This window comes from Trachypithecus francoisi, unplaced genomic scaffold, assembly GCF_009764315.1.
Source record: "Trachypithecus francoisi isolate TF-2019V2 unplaced genomic scaffold, Tfra_2.0 Lachesis_group1, whole genome shotgun sequence".
NCBI classification, from domain to species: Eukaryota; Metazoa; Chordata; class Mammalia; order Primates; family Cercopithecidae; genus Trachypithecus; species Trachypithecus francoisi.
In genome coordinates this window covers 109,062,577-109,087,290 of record NW_022681454.1, presented here as the reverse complement: position 1 = coordinate 109,087,290, position 24,714 = coordinate 109,062,577, and the positions used below count along the sequence as shown (strand labels likewise).

Below are 24,714 nucleotides of genomic sequence, written 5' to 3'. Positions count from 1 at the left end.
GCATTATGCAAGACAAGGGAGCTGTAACAATAGTCGAACATGATTCTTGCCCTCCTATGGAAGAGACTGATCAAGCAACCTAATGATTACAGAAATGTGAAGTATTATTTTAGAAAACATGCAGGAATACAGAGGAAAAGCACTTAGCACCTTCTTTTTTTTTTTTTTTTTTTGAGACGGAGTCTCGCTCTGTCGTCCAGGCTGCAGTGCAGTGGCCGGATCTCAGCTCACTGCAAGCTCCGCCTCCCGGGTTTACACCATTCTCCTGCCTCAGCCTCCCGAGTAGCTGGGACTACAGGCGCCCGCCACCTTGCCCGGCTAGTTTTTTTGTATTTTTTTTAGTAGAGACGGGGTTTCACCGTGTTAGCCAGGATGGTCTTGATCTCCTGACCTCGTGATCCGCCCGTCTCGGCCTCCCAAAGTGCTGGGATTACAGGCTTGAGCCACCGCGCCCGGCCAGCACCTTCTTAACTGAGAGCAGGGTGTGTTTGGTTAGAGAATATTGTTAAATGAGCAGATGCTTGAGTTTATTCTGAATGTTAGGAAGGATGTGAGTTGAGGGTCCAAGATAATTACATAAAGTTTAGATTTATCACTGAAGAGGTGGCATTTAAGCTACAGGTATGGAGCATATTACCCAAGGAAAGTGTAACAACCTATAAAATGCCAATAGTTAAGAAAAAAGGAGAGTAAGAGAAGCTTGAAAAGAAGAAGCCAGAAGAGTAAAAGAAAAACCAGAAGAGAGTTGTCAGAAAGAGAAGGTAAGCCGAGCGTGGTCCACAACATCAAATGCTACAAAAATCAAGTCAAATAAGCATTGAAAATGTTGGCCGGGCGCGGTGGCTCAAGCCTGTAATCCCAGCACTTTGGGAGGCCGAGACGGGCGGATCACGAGGTCAGGAGATCGAGACCATCCTGGCTAACACGGTGAAACCCCGTCTCTACTAAAAATACAAAAAAAAACCAGCCGGGCGAGGTGGCGGGCGCCTGTGGTCCCAGCTACTCGGGAGGCTGAGGCAGGAGAATGTCGTGAACCCGGGAGGCGGAGCTTGCAGTGAGCTGAGATCCGGCCACTGCACTCCAGACCGGGCGACAGAGCAAGACTCCGTCTCAAAAAAAAAAAAAAAAAAAAAAAGAAAATGTTAATTTTGTTTTTCAACCTGGGGCTCACTGAAGAGCCAAGCAAACGGGGTTTCTGGGTTGCTGAAGGTGAGGGCATATTGCAGTGAGTGGAGGAGTGAGTAGAAGGGGAGAGCGAAGACAAGGAGGATAAAGAATTCTTACAGAGTATTAAATGAAGCAAAGAAGAGCATGGTGATGGAGATTGAGTGAAAAGCTAACTTTTTCTCTTTCTCGTTTATTTCTAAGATAGTAGTAGTTCGAGTAAATTGACAGAAAAACGGAAGACAATGGTAGAGAGGAAGGAGTTGAAGCTAGAGAAGGAAAAAATTATACATATTTTTCTTACCAAAATGAAATGGTACTGTACCTACTGTTTTGCAATACAGGAGCTGGTACTGTCAACTATGAAGAGAATAATTCCATGTGTCCAGGAGGCTGTGTACTGTGTGTCATTCATTGAAAGTGTCCGGAAAAGGCTATTCCTCCCCCATGAACTTCCCAACGGGCCTCAGTTGTGTCACTAGGCACTGCGAAATTAATTCTGTTGAGGCAAAGTTTGGGCCGGAGGAGTCAATTCCACCCACTGGTGCCCCATCCCCTCCTCTCTCATTCTGTTTAACAAATCATCAACCCGTAGTTGCTTGAAACGGTCACGAGGAACTCCCATTCCTAGAATGGCAGGGGAGTTTTAATGCCAACAAATGTGAGCGTGTGCTAGTGAGCCTGGCTGAGTTGCACAGGAGACTTAAAAAGCACTTTGCCAGTTTCAGGGCTTCTTAAGTTTTTTTCAAGAGCAACAGAAGTCCCACCACATTTTCACCTGTTCTTGCAGGTGATGGCAATGCATTTGGTAAAGTACAGGAGGTAAAATCATGAACGGTGCATTTGGTCACGTACAGGAGGTAAAATCATGAACAGTGCTCTGTGTGAGAGGCTTTTCCTGCATTGGTCACCTAATCTTTGGAAAAGCCTTATGACTAGGTATTCTTATTCTTATTTTCATTTTACATGGGAAGAAACTGAAGCTAAGGAAGGTTACACAAGTTATCCAAGGTTACACAGACAGGTAGTGGTGTCCCTGGGGAGTTGGGTGTATGTGGAAATTTCAAGTTGAATAGTGTTGCAGATGAACTCCGTGTTAAATTGTGTATTTCTCAAAACTTGGCATTAATTCTTTTCTGTCAATTGTTGTCACATCTGAGCAGGAGGGACCTTACCAATTTATATCGCTAATTAGTAGGTATCTAAATGCCTTAAAGAATACCAAACTAATCCCCTCTTTCCTTTTCTACATGTAAAGAAACAGATAACATGAGAACTTTAACTGTGGGGATAAGCCACATGTGGGCCTACTGACATACTTAATTTGGACTTCATATTCAGAGACAAGTAAACAGCTTTATTTATTTATTTATTTATTTATTTATTTTTGGAGACAGGGTCTTGCTCCATTACTCAAGCTGGAGTTCAGTGGCACAATATTGGCTCGCTGCTACCTCTGCTACCTGAGTTCAATCGATCCTCCCTCCTCAACCTCCCAAGTAGCTGGAGCTACAGGCACGTGGCATCACACCCAGATAATTTTTGTGTTTTTTATAGAGACACGGTTTCACCATGTTGCCCAGGCTGATGTGGAACTCCTGAGCTCAAGCAATCCACCTGCCTCAGACTCCCAAAGTGCTGGGATTACCGGCATGAGCCAGCCCACCCGGCCAACTTTTTCTAATAGCAAGTATAAGCTCTTCGAGTCTTACTGTGTTCCAACCATCTTGACCTAAATCAAAGTCCTGTCAAGTGATAGGAAGCAGCCGAAAACATGCTATCAGGACAGCTGTGACCATTATGCCATCTGCCTAGCATTTTACAGCACATAGTCAATAATCATAATAGCAATAATGAAATGCTATTTATTGAGCACTTACCTTGTACAAGATTTTAGACTAAGGGCTTTATCAGCATTGTTTGTTTAATCCTTGGAAAAACCTTATGAGTAGGTATTATTACTTTTTTATTTCATATGGGAAGAAAATGAAACTAAGGAAGTTTAACTAACTTGTCCAATATCACACAGACAGGTACCAGCAGAAGGGGATTTGCACCCTAGCCTGAATTACTTTGGAGCCTTAGCTGTAATCACTATACTAAATAGAAGTATGAGTTTGAAGAGAAATATTGCAATAATAATCTTATGGTGCATGTGACTAAATTTCATGGGACTAGCCTAGATGTTTTCTTTATAGTAATCTTACACTGGATGGTCTAAGGCAAAGTGGAAGTCATTAGTTCCATTCACAAATATCTCAGTTTTTCTCTTAAGTATATAGTATAATTTACTTTCTTTTACCTTTACCTTTAGAATTGTTGGCCAAATGGCTTACTTTGATTATAAATTGTGAGCGAAAGTGACACTTGTCACATTAATAGTGAGCTATAAGACAATATCAGTGACTCTTGTCACTTTCAGGGAGAAGCTTTTAAAAACCAGTGCATGAACATTCCGCTTCTAACCATGATGGAATAATAGGTACCACATTTACCCTCTGGCCATAGGCAAATAGAAAGCTGTATAAAATATATGAAACAGTTTTTTCAACCTTTGGAAAATAGGCAACACAGGACAAGAATCCCTAAAAGGAGAGAAACCAATGAGAGGTACCCAATGACTGTCCTAGCTTACTACTTGAAAGGACACAGCAGAGAGGGGAGGAGCATGAACAGAGCCTGGTGGTCTAGCTAAAATGAAGAGACAGAATTTGGAGTTTGGGGAGGCCTCTGCAGCTAGAATATGTGAGGCAGAGGAGGGAGCTGTTCAAGGAGAGAGGTCAGAAGATCTGCACGGGGGTTCTCATGAGTTTTTAGCTGAGTACTAATTTGCACATGCTCTTGTGGAAACTACCAAAGGAGGAGAAGGTATCACGAGAAATGAGTGGGCAGAAAACCCCCCAGAACTTACACAGAGTTAGGAACAGTTTGTGTTCACATATGCCAAAGGAAAAAAAAATGCTAAAAATGAAATGTTGAGTAAAGTGCCACAGAAGTGGGAGAAAATTAACTCTAGACTAAAAGCTGTTTTGGATTTGACCTAATAAAGCTTATAAGCAAGCCTCAAGCATATTAACCAGATTCCAAGGAACTTTACTGCATCCACAAACCTAGTCCCCAAATATTTAAAATAATACAAAAAAAAAAAATCCAACACCCAACAACATAAAATACTCAATATTTGGCATCTAGTAAAAAATGACCAGGAATTCAAAGAAGCAGAACAATATTACTCACAAAGGAGAGAAAAATCTATCAGAAGGAACAAATGTAGGAATGACATTTGATAATTAAATTGGTAGACAGGGCATGAAAACAACTGTTATAACAATTCAAGATGGTAGAAGAAAGGATGAACATGAGGAGAAGAAAGAAGAAATGTATTAAAAATTCAAAGTAAAAGTTAAAGTGGTAAAACATAAAGTATCTGGAAAAATGCCTAGGGAAGATAAAGAGCAGATGACACGGCATAGAAGAAAACAGTTAATAAACTTGAAGACACTTACCAAACTAATACAGAGAAAAGCAGCAGTAATAGTGAGCTATAAGGCAATATCAGGAAACCAAACATATGTATGATTTGGAGTCCACATAAAAGATGGAGAGAAAGAAAAAATATTATAGCACTAATGACCATAAATTTGATGAAATCTATAAAACCAACCATCCCAGTAGTTAAATAAATCTGAAGCAAAAAAATATAATTTATATATATAAATATATAAATATATATATAAAATATATATAATTTATATGTATAATATATATAATTGTATATAACATATACATACTTTTATATATAAACTATATAATACATAATAGATAATAGATATAAACTTTTATATATACTTTTTAAAATAACTTTATATATATAAATAAAAATATATAAATATATAAACTATATATAAACTTTTATGTATATAAAAAAGTATGCTGAAGTATACAAAATGATCAAATTTCTAAAAATCAGTGATAAAAGATAATAAGGTTTTCAAAGTAGTGAGAGAAAAAAAGTAGTCAGAGAAAAAAAAGTGAGAAGACAACAGACTTCTCATCAGAAATAATGCATCCAGACATCTTTAATATGGAATGACATATTTTTAAAAAACTCCACCTAGAATTCTATATCCAGCAAAAATATCTTTTAGAAATGAAATTCAAATAAGGACTTATATAAACATGTAAAAGCCAAGGTAATTCATTGGCAGCAGATCACTTCTTCCTTGAAAGGAAGCCCTTCAAGGCAGAATGAAAACGATACAAGATGAACATATGAATCTACAAAAACAAATGAAGAGTGCCAGAAATGATAGACATTTGGGAAAATATAAAATACGTTTATTTAAAAAATATTTTTGAAAGATAATTGGCTATTTAAGGCAAAATAATAAGAATATATTATGAATTTATACATAGAAGTAAAATATATGACAATGATAGCACAAAGGCCAGGTGTAGGAGGAAGAAAACAAAGTATATTCTTTTAAGGTTTTTATACAATTGGTGAAATACTATATTACTTGAAGGTAGGCCACGTATAATATCAACCTTAAAGCAATTGCTTGAAAAAACAAAGAATAGTTAACAGGCCAACAAAGAAGATAAAGTGGAATTAATAAAAACATGATTAATAGAAAAGATGCTAAGGAAAGAAAAATAAAGAAACAAAGAACTCTGCAACAACAACAACAACAAAACCCCAAACCCCACATAAAGCAGTGGTAGATTTAAATACAACTTTATTGACAATTCAAGTGAATGTAAATGGTCTAAATAGTTCATTTAAAAGGCAGAAATTGTCATACTGGATAAAAAAGCAAAATCCAACTGCATGCTGCCTACTTTCAATATAAAGATAAAAGTAATAAAAGTAAAAATGTAGACAAACATGTACTCTGTGGACACAATCAAAAGAAAGTTGAAGTGGCTATATTAACATAGTTATACATTGTTTTAAGATGTAGGTTTTATTATTATCCTGGTGTGGTGAGGCTAACAAATTAGGAGATGATTGCCATTGAAAAGATAGTTTGCTATTCATAGTTCCCAAGAGGAAGGGCATGCCAAACAACAAGGGCATGTGAAGGGCACCAAGTTGGTCAGGAGACAGAGGGAGTGAGGGGGACACATGGGCAAGAGCCTTTTTGTGGTTCTTACTGGAGAGGCAAAGCAAGGCAATATAAGCAGGCTTAGGATTTTGGCTGGTTTGAATAATTTCAGTGGGCTCTAGGATAAAAGGGCTGTCTCTTGTTGTCTAGTATCTGACCCTGGGGTGATTAGGTGAAAGAAATAGTGACTGTGCATGTGAAGACCAAAAAAGGAGATGGTTGATGTTAGGGGATCTGGATTTGTTGATTTGTATTTGAATTGTTCACACAATTCCTCTAGGAATTGGCTGTCCCTGGGAGGGACAGTCTTTCCAGTGTCAGCAAGGCCCACATGTCAGAGCATCAGAAATACAGAAAATTGGCCAGGCACAGTGACTGACGCCTGTAATCCTACCACTTTGAGAGGCCAAGGTGGGCAGATTGCCTGAGATCAGGAGTTTGAAATCACCCTGGGCAACATGATAAAACCTCGTCTTTATGAAAATATAAAAAATCAGCCAGGCATGGTGGCGGGTGCCTATAGTCCCAGCTATTCGGGAGGCTGAGGCACGAGAATCACTTGATCCTGAGAGGTGGAGGTTTCAGTGAGCTGAGAACTTGCCACTGTACTCCAGCCTGGGCAACAGGGCAAGACTCTGTCTCCAAAAGAAAAAAAAAAAAAGAAAAGAAAAAAGCAAAAAGAATGATCAATACATATTAATAAGTATATTTCAGAGCAAAGAATATTAAAGAGAGATAATGAAGGCCATTCATATTGATAAATGGGTGAATTCATCAAGAGGATATAACGTTCTAAATATATACTCTTAACCAAGTTTCAAAGCAATAACTGATAGGAGCAGACATAGCCGCAACGGAGACCTTTATTTTAATATTTAATAGAAAAAGATTGGAAGTCTCTAAGGATATAGAATACTTGGAAATCACTACCAATTAAATTTAGTTAACATTTCTAGAACACTCCAACCAACAACAGCAGAATACATATTCTTTTCCAGTGCTCAAGATACATTTACCACAATAGATCATATTTTGGTTCCTAAAACAAGTCTCAATAAATTTAAAAAATTGAAATAATTTAATGTATATTCTCTTACCACAACAAAATTTTATTAGAAATCAGTCACAGAAAGATATTTGGAAAATCTCTATTTGAGAATTAATAACAGACATAAAAAGTCAATGGTCCAAGAGGAAAATGGGTTGAGCTGAATTATAACATATCAAAATGTGTGAGATATGACTAAAAACTGATTAGAAGAAAATTCATAGCATTACAAACTACCTTAAAGAAGAAAAACATTTAAAATCAATTACCTAATCATTTTATGATTATACCCCAACTAAGCAGAAAGAAGGAAAAAAATGAGTATAATCACTTTATGATTACACCCCAACTAAGCAGAAAGAAGGAAGTAATGAGAGACAAAATCAGTGAAATAGAAAACAGAAAATAAAACAGAAGTAATTAATATAACAAAAGAGCCAAAAATTATTTTTTGAGACACTTAATTGCTAAACTTCACATCACACTGATGAGCAAAACTGAGAAGACAGAGATTGCCAATATCAAGAATGTGAGAATGGACATTCCTAAAATCCTGCAGACATAAAAAAGAAGGGGACAATTATGAGCAACTTCATACCAATAAATTTGACAAATTAGACAAAATTTACATGTTCAGTAAATTATCTAAGTTAACTACAAAAGATATGGATAATCTAAGTAGTCATATATCTCTTAAAGATATTAAATGTGTGTTTAAAAACCTTCCCATGACAAATATACAAAACAATAAACAAACAAACAGCACAACAACAAAAAAGCTTCAGGCAGTTGGTTTTACTCATGAGTTCTTTCAAACATTTAAGAAAATGAAATATTATTAAATCTACACAAACATACCCCCCCCCAAAAAAGAGAATAAAATTTATCTCAACTCATTTTGTGAGGCTAGGATTATTTGTTTTTTACCAATTTGTTGTTGTTGTTTGTTGGTTAGTTTTTTTAAGACACAGTCTCACTCTGTTGCCCATGTTGGAGTGCAGTGGCACAATCTCGGCTCACTGCAGCCTTCGCCTCCCAGGTTCAAAAGATTCTCCTGCCTCAGCTTCCTGAGTAGCTGGGATTACAGGTGCCCACCACCACACCTAGCTAAAGTTTGTATTTTTAGTAGAGTCGGGGTTTCACCATGTTGGCCAGGCTGGTCTTGAACTCCTGATCTTAGGTGATCTACCCTCCTCGGCCTCCCAAAGTGCTGGGATTACAGGCATGAGCCACCGTGCCTGGCAAATTTTTTTTTTTTTCTTTAATAGATTTTGGGATACAAACGTATTTTTGTTACATGGATAAATTATATGGTAGTAAATTCTGAGATTTTAGAGCACATCACCCGAGTAGTGTACATAGTACCTAGACTGTAGTTTTCTATCCCTAGCCCCGCCCCCACCTTCTGCCTTCTGGGTCTCTGAAGTCTATTATATCACTCTGTATGCCTTTGCATACTCAAAGCTTAGCTCCCACTTATAAGTGAGAAATGCTGTTTTTGGTTTTTCACTCCTGTGTTACTTCACTTAGATTAATGGCCTCCAGCACCATCTAAGTTGTAGCAAGAGACATTATTTCATTTCTTTTAATGGCTGAGTAGTATTTCATGGTGTATATATATACTGCATTTTATTTATTCACTCTGTAGTTGATGGGCATTTAGGTTGGTTCCACATCTTTGCAATTGTGAATTGTGTTGCTATAAACATATGTGTGCAAGTATCTTTTTCATATAATTACTTCTTTTCCTTTGGCTAGATACCCAGTAGTGGGATTGCTGGATCAAATGGTAGCTCTACTTCTTTGTTCTTTAGGGAATCTCCATACTGTTCTCTATGGAGGTTGTACTGATTTACATTCTCACCAGAACTGTATAAGCTTTCCTTTTTTCCCATATCCATGTCAACATCTATTGCTTTTTTTGCTTTTCAGTAATGGCCTTTCTTGCAGAAGTAAGGTGGTATCTCACTGTGATTTTAATTTGAATTTCCCAGATGATTAGCAATATTAAGCATTTTTCCTATGTTTGTTGGCCATTTGTATATTTTCTTTTGAGAAATGCCTAATCACGTGCTTTGTCCACTTTTTAATGGGATTATTTGTTTTTTCTTGCTGATTTGTTTGAGTTCCTTATAGATTCTGGATATAAGTCCTTTGTAAGATGCTTAGTTTACAAATATTTTCTCCCATTCTGTGGATTGTCTGTTTACTCTGCTGATTATTTCTTTTGCAGTGCAGAAGCTTTTTAGTTTCATTAGGTCCCATTTATTTATTTTGATTTTTGTCACATTTGCTTTTGGGGTCTTAGTCATGAAGTCTTTCCCTAGGCTGATGTCTAGAAGATTTTTCTCAATGTTGTCTTCTAGAATTTTAATAGTTTCAGGTCTTATATTTAAGTCTTTGATCCATCTTGAGTTGATTTTTAGATAAGGTGAGAGGTAGGGATCCCATTTCATTCTTCTTCATGTGACTTGCCAGTTTTCCCAGCAACATTTGTTAAATAGCATGTCCATTCCCTAATTTATGTTTTTGTATGCTTTGTTGAAGATTAGTTGACTGTACACATTTGACTTTATTTCTGGGTTCTCTATTCTGTTCCATTGGTCTATGTGCCTACTCTTATATCAGTACTATACCGTTTTGGTAACTACAGAGGCTAGCATTATTCTGATAACAAAAGCAAACAAAGGCATTACAGTAAAAGAAACATGTTATTAAAGAGTTCATTTTTAATATATTGCATTTATCAAATAGATAAATAAATAAAAGGACAAATACTTCTGTTAAATAGTGACTGAAAACAGCTTACCAAGATTTTGGTAAATTGAATCTAATAATACATATATAAAATCTTCAAGACCAATAAGTTTTATTCCAAGAATGCAAAGTTGGTTCAACATTTAAATATTAACTAATATAATTAATCATATTAACAAACTAAAAAAGAAAATTCATTTGCTCACAATGGGCATTAAATAATAATTTGATAAAAGCCAACATTAATTCATTATGAATGCTCCCAGCAAACTAGGAGTAGAAGAAAATTATTTTGGCAATCAGATAAAGGATATCTACAAAAAACTACAGCTATTATAGTTAGTGGTGGAAGACTATGATTTTCCTCTAAGTTTCCTCTCATCACTTCTATTCAATGTTGTATTGGAATTCCTAGCCAGTGCTATATGGCAAGAAATGTTAGGTTGGTGCAAAAATAATTGCAGGTTTTGCCATTATGAGTAATTAAAAATAATGGCAATAACTGCATTTACTTTTGCACCAACCTGATATAAATAAAGGGCTAAAGATTGGAAAAAAGAAGTGAAACTAATTCACTGAAAACATGATTATCTATATGTAAAATTTTAAGGAATCTACAAAAAGCTACTAGAACTAATAATTTAATTTAGTGAAAGCAAAGGATACACGTTCATTATACAAAAGTCAATCACTCGAATGATAAAAGCTTGTGTCTGTTTTTCCACAATTTCAGCTCTTTCTCTACAGAAGATAAGACTCTCACTCAGGGCAACCTTAGTAGATTTGAGGCTCAGTATCTGCTTCTGAAGCCAGGAGACAGAATCCCTGAGTTCATCGTTTTCTTTCATCACTTTGTCCACTGAACTTAGGAGCAACCAACCAGCTTCACTATGTTCCTTGGTTCTCTACATATGGTCAAAAGTACTATGTATAGAGTCACCCAAAATGTCACTGTGGTCCTCCAGTAAAATAGGGGCTTATGGAGGTCAGGTAATTAATGGAGTTTTAGTTCAGGTCCAACTTAACTGTGGGTCCAGTGGATGCCTGGACTCATCCTATGGTCATATCCCCACTGCCAGAATGCATAATTGGCATAGACCTACTTAGCAGCTGGCAGAACCCCCAAATTGGCTCTCTGACTAGTAGGGTGAGGGCTATTATGGTGGAAAAGGCCAAATGGAGGCCACTAAAACTGCCTCTACCTAGAAAAATAGTAAATCAAAAACAATATTGCATCCCTAGAGAGACTGGAAATTAGTTCCACTATCAAGGACTTGAAAGATGCAGGGGTGGTAATTCCCACCACATCCCTGTTCAACTCTCTCATTTGGCCTGTGCAGAAGACAGATGGATCTTGGAGAATGACAGCGGATTATCATAAGCTTAACCAAGAGGCGACTCCAATTGCAGCTGCTGTTTCATTGCTTGAGCAAATTAACACATCTCCTGGTACCTACTCTGCAGCCATTGACTTGACGAATGCCTTTTTCTCCATTCCTGTTTGTAAGGCCCACCAGAAGCAATTTGCCTTCAGCTGGCAAGGCCAGCAATACGCCTTTACTGTCCTACTTCAGGGGTATATCAACTCTCCTGCTTTGTGTCATAATCTTATTCAGAGAGACCTTGATCACTTTTTGCTTTCACAAGGTATCACTCTAGTTCACTACATTGATGACGTTATGCTGATTGGATCCAGTGAGCAAGAAGTAGCAAATACACTGGACTTATTGGTGAGACATTAGGTGTCAGAAGATGGGAAACAAATCCAGCTAAAATTCAGGGACCTTCTACCTCAGTAAAAGGGGGTCCAGTGGTGTGGGGTCCAGTGGTGCCGGCTTGACAAAATGTTCTTTCTAAGGTGAGTGATAAGTTGCTGCATTTGGCCCTCGTACAACCAAGAAAGAGGCACAATGCCTAGTGGGCCCATTTGGATTTTGGAGGCAACACATTTTTCATCTGGATGTGTTACTCCAACTCATTTATCAAGCGACCCAAAAGGCTGCCAGTTTTGAGTGGGGTCCAGAACAAGAGAAGGTTCTGCAACAGCTCCAGGCTGCTGTGCAAGCTGCTCTGCCGCTTGGGCCATACGACCCAGCAGATCCAATGGTGCTTGAGGTGGCAGTGGCAGATAGGGATGCTGTTTGGAGCCTTTGGTAGGACCCCATAGGGGAATCATAGTGGAGGCCTCTAGGATTTTGGAGCAAGGCCCTGCCATCTTCTGTAGATAACTACTCTCCTTTTGAGAGACAGCTCTTGGCCTGTTACTGGGCTTTGGTGCCTGCACAATATGCAGGCACCACCCGAAAGTGGATAGCTGGAGCATTACAGCCCCACTCTAGGACATCGCTGAAGGACAGCAGTGAAGGGAAATCTTCCCAGGGGGCAGAACTTTGAGCAGTGCACCAAATGGCCAGATGTGCAATAATATACTGATTCATGGGCTGTAGCCAATGGTTTGGCTGGATGGTCAGGGTTGGAAGAAGCATGATTAAAAAATTGGTGACAAAGAAATTTGGGGAAGGGGTACATGGATGGACCTTTCTGAGTGGTCAAAAACTGAAGGTATTTGTATCCCACGTGAGTGCTCACCAACAGGTGACCTCAGCAGAGGAGGATTTTAATAATCAAGTCCATAGGATGACCCGTTCTGTGGATACCACTCTACCACTTTCCCCAGTCACCCCTGTTGTTGCCCAATGGGCCCATGAACAAAGCAGCCATGGTGGCAGGGATGGATGGTTATGCATGGGCTCAGCAACATGGGCTTCCACTCACCAAGGCTGACCTGGCTATTGCCATTGCTGAGTGCTCAATTTGCCACAGCAGAGACCAACAATGAGACCTCAATATGGCACCATTCCTCAGAGTGATCAGCCATCTACCCGGTGGCAGGTCAAGTATATTGGACCTCTTCCGTCATGGAAAGGGCAGAGGTTTGTTTATCCGTCACTGGGATAGACGCTTGCCCCGGATATGGGTTTGCCTATCCTGAACACAATGCTTCTGCCAAGACTACCATCCATGGACTCACAGAATGCCTGATCCACCATCATGGTATTCCACACAGCATTGCCTCTGACCAAGACACTCACTTTATGGCTAAAGAAGTGTGGCAGTGGGCTCATGCTCATGGAATTCACTGGTCTTATCATGTTCCCCATCATCCTGAAGCAGCTGGATTGATAGAACGGTGGAGTGGCCTTTTGAAGTCACAACTACAGTGCCAACTAGGTGACAATACTTTATAGGGCTGGGGCAAAGTTCTCCAGAAGGCCATGTATGCTCTGAATCAGCATCCAATATATGGTACTTTTTCTACCATAGCCAGAATTCATGGGTCCAGGAATCAAGGGGTGGAAGTGAAAGTGGCACCACTTACCATAACCCCTAGTGATCCACTAGCAAAATTTTTGCTTCCTGTTCCCACGACATTACGTTCCGCTAGCCTAGAGGTCTTACTTCCAGAGGGAGGAATGCTGCCACCAGGAGACACAACAACGATTCCATTAAACTGGAAGTTAAGATTGCCACCTGGACACTTTGCGCTCCTCCTACCTTTAAGTCAACAGGCTAAGAAGAGAGTTACAGTGTTGGCTGGAGTAATTGATGAGGACTATCAAGATGAAATCAGTCTACTACTCCACAATGGATATAAGAAAGAGTATGCATACAATGCAGGAGATCCACTAGGGCATCTCTTAGTATTACCATGCCCTGTGATTAAGGTCAATGGGAAACTACAACAGCCCAATCCAGGCAGGACTACAAATGGCCCAGACCCCTCAGGAATGAAGGTTTGGGTCATTCCACCAGGAAAAAAACTACTACCTGTTGAGGTGCTTGCTGAAGGCAAAGGGAATACAGAAAGGGCAGTAAAGAAGGTTGTCATCATTACCAGCTATGACCACATGACCAGCTGCAGAAATGGGGACTGTAATTGTTATGAGTACTCCTTCTTTTGCTAAAAACATGTTTGTGCATGTATACGCGTGTACTAGGAAAATATCCTTATTTTGTTTCTTTTTCCTTTATCATGTGACATAAGATTTATTGATTTCATATTAGCATGTAAGTATTGTTAACCTTATGTAATAGTATTTAGGTTGGGGATTGGTATGTTTCCGGTTGTACGACGGCATAGTCATGACCTTATTATTGTCTTTATTTGAAGATTATGTATGATCTCAGGAGATGTGTATGGGTTCAGATTGACAAGGGGTGGACTTGTGATGGTTAATACTGAGTGTCAACTTGTTTGGATTGAAGGATACAAAGTATTGATCCTGAGTGTGTCTGTGAGGGTGTTACCAAAAGAAATTAACATTAAAGTCAGTGGGCTGGGGAAGGCAGATCCATCCTTAATCTGGTGGGCACAATCTAATTAGCTGCCAGTGACTATAAAGCAGGCAGAAAAATGTGAAAAGGAGAGACTGGCCTAGCCTCCCAGCCTACATCTTTCTCCCATGTTGGATGCTTCCTGCCCTCAAACATTGGACCCCAAGTTCTTCAGTTTTGAGACTGGTTCCCCTTGCTCCTCAGCTTGCAGATGGCCTATTGTGGGACCTTGTAATCATGTAAGTTAATACTTTTTTTTTTTTTTTTTTGAGACGGAGTCTCGCTCTGTCGCCCAGGCTGGAGTGCAGTGGCCAGATCTCAGCTCACTGCAAGCTCCGCCTCCCGGGTTCACGCCATTCTCCTGCCTCAGCCTTCAGAGTAGCTGGGACTACAGGCGCCCGCCACCGCGCCCGGCTAGTTTTTTTTTTTTTTTTGTATTTTTTTAGTAGAGACGGGGTTTCACCGTATTAGCCAGGATGAGTCTCGATCTCCTGACCTCGTGATCCGCCTGTCTCGGCCTCCCAAAGTGCTGGGATTACAGGCTTGAGCCACCGCGCCCGGCTGTAAGTTAATACTTAAGAAACTCTCTTTTATGTGTGTGTTTGGAGACACACATATATAAAACCATATATATATATATATATATATATATGGTTTTCCACACAGCATTGCATATATATACAATTTAGTTCTGTCCCTGTAGGGAACCCTAATACATTAAGTTAACTCTCCCTCCCCTCCACGCACCTAGTGCTTTAAATCACGCCACTGTCTCCTAATTTATAGTTGCTGACAAGAGGTCTTTGGTAGTTTTTGTCTTTTTTCCTCTGTAAGTTATATCTCCTCCACCCTACCCTGTTTCCATGCGTGGCTACGGTGAAGATTTTGTCTTAGTATTTGGTTTCAGCAGTTTGACTATGATATGTCTAGGTGTGGCTTCTTTTGATATTTATATTTTGGGGAGATTTTCTATGGTTGTTAGATCTGTGAATTTTTGTCTTTTGTTAATTTTGGAAAATTCTCAGAATTTATCTCTTTAAATATTTCCTCTGCTCCATTCTCTATCTTTTCTTCTTCTGGTAATCCAATTACATATGTTTAGTTATTTTAATATTGCTATGCAGATTTTGGAAGCTCTTATTCTTTTTTAAAACTCTTTTGGCTCTTTACATTCCAGTTTAAATAATATTTGTTGATCTTTTTTTATTTGACAAATATTTAGTAAGCACCTATCATATACCAAGAGCTATAACTTTCATCCTCTGTATAAGGATTACAACCTTGCACAGAACAGATAAGATTTCATTTCTGTGGTAGTTACTTCTCAGTTGAGAAATGGAAAGCAATACAATAAATTAAAAAATATATAGACTGGTGAATGAAACAAAGGAAAGAAACAAAAGACTCTTTCTAATGCTAAGAAGAATTAATAAAAAATGAACAAAATAAAAATGTTAACCAGCAGCTGGTGGACATTATTGAGAAAGTGAAACCTGAGATCCGGCTGTGGATTGAGAAATGTAACACGGTCAAAATGTGGGTACAGCTCCTGATTCCCAGGATAGAAGATGGAAACAACTTTGGGGTGTCTATTCAGCAGGAAACAGTTGCAGAGCTAAGAACTGTTGAGAGTGAAGCTGCGTCTTATCTGGACCAGATTTCTAGATATTATATTACAAGAGCCAAATTGGTTTCTAAAATAGCTAAATATCCCCATGTGGAGGACTATCGCCGCACTGTGACAGAGATTGATGAGAAAGAATATATCAGCCTTCGGCTCATCATATCAGAGCTGAGGAATCAATATGTCACTCTACATGACATGATCCTGAAAAATATCGAGAAGAGCAAACGGCCCCGGAGCAGCAATGCAGAGACTCTGTATTGAGGCCAGGGCCAGGGCCAGGGGACTCTGTGAGTCTGGCTCAAGACCGACATTGCCTTGGTTTGTTACATGACTATCGTGATGGGGAAACTGGCTGGAAATAGTAATCACACCTCTCTGTTTTTAGTTAGAGTCTAATGAAACTCTCATCTAGTTCAAAAAAAAAAAAAAGTTCAACATGTCATTAAAATACTACCATGTTTGGACGAAATGAGTATGTTCTTTTGTGCTGTAAAAGCCATCTTAAGATATGTACCCTAGAATTTAAAGTGTAATAAAAAAAAGCCATCCTAAGATCATATTTATTTTTAAAAAATTTATTTTAGGTTCAGAGGTATGTGTGCAGGTTTATTATATAAATAAGTTGCATGTCACAGGGGTTTGGTGTATAGATTATTTCATCAGCCAGGTAATAGGCATAGTATCCAACAGGTAATCCCTCTTCCCACCTTCCACTCTCAAGTAGGCGCCATGTCTGTTGTTGCCTTCTGTGTGTCCATGTGTACTCAATGTTTAGCTCTCACTTAGAAGTGAGAATATGGGGTATTTGGTTTTCTGTTCCTGCGTTAGTTTACTTGGGTTATGGCCTCCAGCTCCATCCATGTTGCTGCAAAGAACATGATCTCATTCTTTTTTATGGCTGCATAGTATTCCACGGTACATATGTATTTTCTTTATCTCATCCACCACTGATGGGCACCCAAGTTGGCTTCATGTCTTTGCTATTGTGAACAGTACTGTGATGAGCATATATGTACATGTGAACATATATATAGGTGAACACATATATATGTATTGTGAACACACATGGGATGAACATATATGTACATGTGTCTTTATGGTAGAACAATTTATATTTTGGGGGGGTATATCCCCAATAATGGAATTGCTGGTTCAAATGGTATTCTTTTTAAGATCTTTGAGAAATTACCACACTGCTTTTCACAACTACTGAACTAACCTACATTCCCACCAGCAGTGTATAAGCATTCCCTTTTCTCTGGAAGCTTTCCAGCATCTGTTTTTGTTTCACTTTTTTATAATAGCTATTGCGACTGGTATCTTACACCATCTTACAGTATCTCATTGTGGTTTTGATTTGCATTTCTCTAACGATTAGTGATGTTGAGCTTTTTTTTATATGTTTGTCAACCACGTGTATGTCTTATTTTGAAAAGTGTCTGTTCATGTCCCTTGCCCACTTTTTAATGGGGTTGTTTGTTTTTTTAATGACTGGTAAATTTGTTTAAGTTCCTTATAGATTCTGGGTATTAGACCTTTATCAGAAGCATAGTTTGCAAATACGTTCTTCCACTTTGTAGGTTGTTTACTCTGTTGATAGTTTCTTTTCCTGTACCAAAGCTCTTTAGTTTTATTTGGTCCCATTTGTGATTTTTTGTTTTTGTTGCAATTACTTTTGGAGCCTTTGTCATGAAATCTTTGCCAAGGCTGATGTCCAGAATGGTATTTTCTAGGTTATCTAGCAGGGTTATATATATATATATATAGTTTTAGGTTTTACATTTAAGTCTTTAATCCATCTTGAGTTGAATTTTGTATGGTGTAAGAAAGGGGTCCAGCTTCAACCTTCTGCATATGGCTAATAAGTTGTCTCACCATCGTTTATCAAATTGGGAGTTGTATTAATTTTTTTCTCATGCTGCTAATAAAGACATACTTGAAACTAGGTAATTTATAAAGAAAAGAGATTTAATTGACTCATAGTTCAGCATGGCTGGGGAGGTCTCAGGAAACTTACAATCGTGGCAGAAGGCACCTCTTCACAGGGCAGCCAGAGAGAGAATGAGTGCACAACAAAGGGTGAAGCCCCTTATAAAACCATCAGATCTTGTGAGAACTCAGTCACTATCAGGAGAACAGCATGAGAGAAACCACCCCATGATTCAGTTATCTCCACCTGTCCTGCCCTTGACATGTAGGGATTATTATAATTCAAGGTGAGATTTGGGTGGGGATACAAAGCCAAACCATATTAGGAGTTTTCTTCATTGCTTGCTTTTGTAAACTTTGTTCAAGATCAAATGGTTGTAGGGGTGCAGCTTTATTTCTAGGTTTTCTTTTCTATTCCATTGGTCTATGTATCTGTTTTTATATCAGTACCATGCTGTTTTGGTTACTGTAGCCTTGTAGTATAGTTTGAAGGCAGGTAATGTGATGCCTCCAGCCTTTTTCTTTTTGTGTAGAATTGCCTTGGCTATTTAAGCTCTCTTTTGGTTCCATATGAATTTAAAAATAGTTTTTTCAAGTTATGTGAAGAATGTCACTAGTAGTTCGATAGGAATAGCATTGAATCTGTAAATTGCTTTGGGCAATATTGCCATTTTAACAATATTGATTCTTCCTACCCATGACCATGGAATGTTTTTCCATTTGTTTGTGTCTTCTCTGACTTTTTTGAGCAGTGTTTTGTAATTCTTGTTGTAGAGAACTTTGACTGGTTAGCTGTATTCCTAGGTATTTCATTCTTTTTATGGCTATTGTGGATGGGATTGTGTTATTGATTTGTCTATCATCTTGCACACTGGTGGTGTATAAAATGCTATGGATTTTTATACATTGACTTTGTATCCTGAAACTTTGCTGAAGTTGTTTATTAGATCTAGGAGCCTTTGGGCACAGACTATGGGATTTTCTATATATAGAAGCATATTGTCTCCAAACACGGATTTTTTGACTTCCTCTCTTTCTATTTGGATGCCTTCTTTTTCTTTCTCTTGCCAGATTATGTTGGCTAGTACTTCTAGTACTATGTTGAATAGGAGTGGTGAGAGTGGGCATCCTTGTCTTATTGCAATTCTCAAGAGGAATGCTTTCAGCTTTTGCCCATTCAGTATGATATTGGCTGTGGGTTTGTCATAGATGGCTTTTACTACTTTTATCATTTACTACCTTCAATGCTTAGTTCGTTGAGGGTTTTTAACTTGAAGGGATTTTGAATTTTATTGAAAGTCTTTTCTGCATTGATTGAGATAATCATGTGATTTTTGTTTTTAGGTCTGTTTATGAAAAGAATCATATTTATTGATTTACATATATTAAACCAAGTTTGCATCCCAGGGATAAACCCCCCTTGATTGTGGCAGCTTAGGTTTTATATGGTGCTGCATTCAGTTTGCTGATATTTTGTTGAGGATTTTTGCATGTATATTCATCAAGGGTAGTGGCCTGAGGTTTTCTTTTTTGCTGTTGTGTCTCTGCCAGGTTTTGGTATCAGGATGATGCTGGTTTCAGAGAATGAGTTAGGAAGGAATCCCTCATCCTTAATTTTTTGAAATAGTTTCAGTAGGAATGGTATCTGCTCTTCTTTATACATCTGGAAAAATGTGGGTATGAATTCATGTGGTGAGCTTTTTCTGGTTGGTAGGCCTTTTATTACTGATTCAATTTTGGAACTTATTTTTGGCCTGTCCAGGGATTCAATTTTTTCCTGGTTTAATTTTGGGAGGTTGTATGTTTCCAGGAATTTATCCATTTCTTCTAGGTTTTTCTAGTTTGTGTGCATAGAGGTGTTTATAGTAGTCTCTGAAAAATTTTTTTTTTTTTTTTTGTATTTCTGTGGGGTCAGTGGTAATGTCCCCTTTTTCATTTCTGATTGTGTTTATTTGGATCTCGTCTCTTTTTCCTTTATTAGTCTAGCTAGTGGTCTGTGAATCTTATTTATCCTTTCAAATATGAAACCCCCAGATTCATTGGTCTTTTGTATGATTTTTCACATCTCAATTTCCTTCAGTTCAGCTCTCATTTTGGTTACTTCTTGCCTTCTGCTAGTTTTGGAGTTGGTTTGCTCTTGTTTCTCTAGTTTCTCTAGGTATGATGTTAGGTTGTTAATTTCATATCTTCCTAACTTTTTGATGTGGGTGTTTAGTGCTATTAACTTCCCTCTTAACACTACTTTGGCTGTGTCCCAGAGATTCTGGTATGTTGTATCTTTGTTCTAATTAGTTTCAAAGAATTTAATGATTTCTGCCTTAATTTCATTGTTCACACAAAGGTCATTCAGTAGAAGATCAGTTAATTTCCATGTAATTGTATAGTTTTGAGTCATTTTCTTAGAATTCATTTCTATTTTTTATTGTATCATGTTCTAAGAGTGTGTTTGGCATGATTTTGATTTGTTGTTTTAGTTTTCTGAGGGTTGTTTTATGGCGATTATGTGGTCAATTTTAGATCATGTGCCGTGTGCAGATGAGAAGAATGTATATTCTGTTGTTTTTAGTTGGAGAGTTCTATAGATGTCTGTTAGGCCCATTAGGTCAAATGTAGAGTTCAGGCCCCGAATATCTTTGTTAGTTTTCTGCCTTGTACTGATCTATTTTCAAATTCACCAAATCTTTTCTGAGCTGTGTTCAGCTTACTGGTAAGCACATATAGTGAAATCTTCACTGTTGGTATTATGTGTGTATTTGTGTTCATTTATTTCAAGCATTCCCATTTGACTCTTTTAATAATAGTTTGTGTCTTTACTGAACTCCCTGTCTGTTCATGCATGCTGTCCACATTTTCTATTAAATTTCATAATTAATCAGTGTGATTTTAAAATCTCTGTATGATACTCTCAACATCTGGGTCATCTCTGAGTCTGGTTCTGTCAATTGCTTTATCTCTTGACAATGGGTTGTTTTTGCATGCTCTTAAAGTCTCCTATCATTTGAGTGAATGCTAGACATCCTTTGTGGAAGAATGATAGAAGCTGAGATAAATAATATTTACACCTGGAAATGGACATGCATTTTCTTTTGCTTGGCTGTTATGTTGGGCATTGAGTTAGTCTAGGCAGACATACACTGGGTTTGGGTTTTATTGTTGCTCTCATTATCTTCATTGCAGTGCTAGCTCTGAATTTCTTCAGTAGTGGGCTGATGCTTCTTTGTGCTTAGAGTGGGGCAGGCCTTGGATAGTGGAGGTTTTCATCTTTGTTTTGTTTTTTCTCATTGTTCCTGCTCTATCCTCAGCTTTCTGTGCTCCTTCCATATCCATACCGTGGTGGTGGTGGTTGGGGCAGGGGGTGGAATCTGTTTCCTTGTTCTTTATCCTTCTTCAGTGGTAAAATACTGTTGCTTGTTATTGTGGACTAGGTTTATCGTGGGAAGAGGGAATTTTTATTTTCCTAATATAGTTTCAATTTTAGACAGACTTGCATGCCTGGGTCTCAGAAATGAAGCCTCATCAGTGTTTCTTGCCTACCCTTTCTCCCAGTGCCTGTTGAACTCTGATCTGTGGGTCATTGGGCCATGGATAGAAAACAGTTTCCTGCCTGTTCCCAGAAGTAGCACACTTCTCCTTATACCAGTGCAGGATCCTGAGTCCAAGAGTTTTCCCTGCTTTTTCCCAGGGCCAGAGGACCTTTGCTTCTAGTCATCAACTAGAAGCAACAAAATTCTTGCCTTACCTCCAGTCGTTTCAGGTTTTTTCTTTCTATGACAGAAGGATCCACGTAGCTGGGTGGAGTTCATATCTCTCCCGTAGGGGCAACTGAAAATTTTCTCTGTGCCTGTACCACTGATGACCTCCTGCATGCCTATTCATCTCTTGATTTTCTCATGAGCCTCCAGTGGAGGCAGTGAAAACGAGCTAGTAAATTAGGGCAAAATCATCTTGTGTTTTGGACTCTCAGTTATTTTAAACTGATACTTTAGTCCACAACTGGCTTTTAAGAATCTACTAAACTTTCAGCTGATTTCTTCTAACTGACTTATATGGTGGTCGTCTCTTTTTTCTGCGCTCTGCCAATGGCAAGAGTTTGTTTGCATGTCCTCTCTCTCATTGAAGGGGCTTGTAATTTTTTGGAATTTAATTTATTTGGTTGGCCAGTAACCTTAGCTCTTCAGTGGGCTCATGAAAAGTTTGTGGATTTCCTGTCTTTTTCCAATTGCTAGGGTGAGAGTCATTTCTCTTATGATGTTTTACATCCTAAATGAAAGCAGAACTCTAGAAATTTAAACTTGAAATATAGAAAGAATACAATCAAGAAGACTTCATAAATTGTGTTAATGGCAAATCACCAGGGCAAGGATTCACTAGCTCCTGCTGTGAGGTTCCGTTTGTTTCTGGTCTTGGATTTTCATGTGAGACCATTTCTTTTTCTTTTTTTTCCCCCTAGGCTCAAAGCTGAGTACACTCCCATCATTTTAATAATATTTTAGGCAAGTCCTATGACAATTATACTAACAAGTTTCTTCAACCCCACCGCCACCCCTACCATCTCTATGCTTTGCTTGCCCATACTCCCTTCACCCTTTCATCTGCTATTACCACTGTTATTTCTACTTGTGGTTGAAAGTAAAAAGCATCTCCAGATTACAGCAAGTTCAGTGGCCCTGCTCCATAACCTGGCCTCTGCTGAAGGGAGAAAATGGGGGGAAACATGAACGGCCATCATGGGTTGTGATCAGGCACTACCAGAAGCCCAGCTTGTGTTTCAAAAACAGGCTCTTGGACATGTTCCCAGCAGATAACTCTTCACTGGCTTGGAGAACAGGAAGGACTATTTCACAAACACCACTGTGTTTGAATTTCTAGAGGCTACCCAGACCAAGAATACATCCCTGCAGTGCTTCACCACACACTCATTGCTGCAGTATTCATTGTTCCAGTCCTTACTCACAATGGAAGTGTTCTCACAACCAGAACTCAAACATCGAAGCTGGGGTGAGAGTGTCACAGGAGACCTACTCACCAATTCAACATCTATCGGAGAAGGGGACTAAACCTCAGGAACTACATCTGTGATCATCTCACAGATAGTCTCAGGAGAAGTTACCTCCACTCTATGGGCCTCAGGGCTACTGTTCATAGGCTGCTCAGGACTACTTTCCACAGTTGGTGGGACTAAGGTAGTCTGCACTTTCAAAGTGGGTAGAGGCACACTCTTGATCTGCAGAGGAGATAGCTGTTGCTGTAAATTGATTCGAACTTTCTGAGGTGGAGGCTATTTCATGGCCTGGAGTGGAGGAGGCTGCTGTGGAATGGTAACTTGCTGCTGAGTCGGAGGCTGTGGCGTCTGTTGTAATGGAGGGGGCTGTAGTCGGGGTGGAGGCAGTTGCATAGAAGCAGCAGCAGCTGCTGCTGCCTGCAACACTGACCAAGTGACAATCTGAGCTTGTTGACTGGGCTGGAGAGTAGCTGTACTGGTTTGGCCTGGTTGGAGCCCCTGGGAGGTCACCACTGTGGCTGGGATAACAGTAACCATCCCTCCTTCAGACATAGTAATGGAAGAGGGCAACGTTTATTTGGTAATAATCAACTTGGTGATATTGGGCTGACCTCCAACTCCTGAAGATGCCTAGTTTGCCACATAGGATGAAAGGGTGGAGTTAACAGTGGATGGGGATAGGGCAGGGGGCTCTACTGAAGCTGGTACTGGAGATACTGGGTCAACAGTAGCCATAGGAGATGGAGAAGGAGTTTGTGATGGTGGTGCTGGATCCAATTCCACTGTTTCCACAGTGGCCTGACACTCTTGGTTGTCTTTGTAAGCAGTCAATGCCTTCAGATACTCTTTCTTGGCAGCTTCAGTTTTCCTCTTATATACCTGTTTTTGCTCCTCTCCAAGACTATCCCACATGGAGGCCACAATTTTTGAAACCTCACCAAAAGTGGCATTAGGATTCTGTCCCTTGATGGCAGCCTGTGTATCATGAAAGAATAAAGCATATGCTGAAACTGGTTTCTGATGTTTACTAGGATCTTTCTTTTTTCTCTTCTTTGGGACCTTCTGCTTTTTCCCTGCTTCCACCACCACTGTCTTCTGGCTGGGAAGTTGCCTCCGGAAATCCTCAACACCATCCTCGTGAAGTGAACTAATAGGTGAAGGGGTGGTTGAAAGACGATCTTCAGGTGACTGGGCAGGTGGCAGCATGGTGCCACCCCCTGAGCTCAAACCCAGTTGGAAACTCAGTTCTGACTGATCAATGGTGGTCAACTGGCTATGCCCTATCAATTCAGATGTCATGTCTGTCGTTGGTACATCAATTGTAACAGGTGGGTTGGCACTATACTGAGTTCCTATAGAGTAGTCCAAGTCCATGATCAAGCCTCCACTGAGGATCCCCGCCCTGCTCCATCAAGCCATGGGTCATACCCAGAGGTATGTTCAATGTCTGGACCCCATACTGGGCTAAAAAACTGCCATTCTGTGAAGAGGAAGGGTCTGCCAGGTCATCAAAGTGGTCAACCACATCTGAAACAGCCAATGAGGGATCAGAATCCAAGGAGATAGGTGGGATTTCAAATTCCTCATCACCCAAGATTGGTGTATGGAATGTCTCGGCCCCTGACAGGAAGGGGTGTGAAGGCCCTGTGATCATCAGGTAAATGTCATTTCCTCTGTGAAACTCCCATCTTCACACAACCGCTCCTACCGTCTCAGATTGTCATTGCTCCCACCGTCCCCACTG

General features: G+C 39.3%; 1 protein-coding gene and 1 pseudogene across 2 annotated transcripts in view; one reads left to right on the top strand and one right to left on the bottom strand.

Annotated features, from left to right (window-relative positions):
• The window catches only part of LOC117084936 (proteasome activator 28-like), a 35,971-nt gene extending 19,517 nt beyond the window's left edge, over window positions 1-16,454 (top strand). Inside the window, exon 4 of the mRNA XM_033213334.1 lies at window positions 15,834-16,454. Coding sequence (XP_033069225.1) covers window positions 15,834-16,300 — 467 coding nt within the window. The 3' untranslated portion in view covers window positions 16,301-16,454. The remainder of the gene's footprint in view (window positions 1-15,833) is intronic.
• A 5,955-nt stretch (window positions 16,455-22,409) lies between these two features.
• Window positions 22,410-24,714, bottom strand: LOC117085803 (annotated as a pseudogene). Its single transcript, XR_004438080.1, has one exon. The product of XR_004438080.1 is annotated as a TOX high mobility group box family member 4-like (transcript).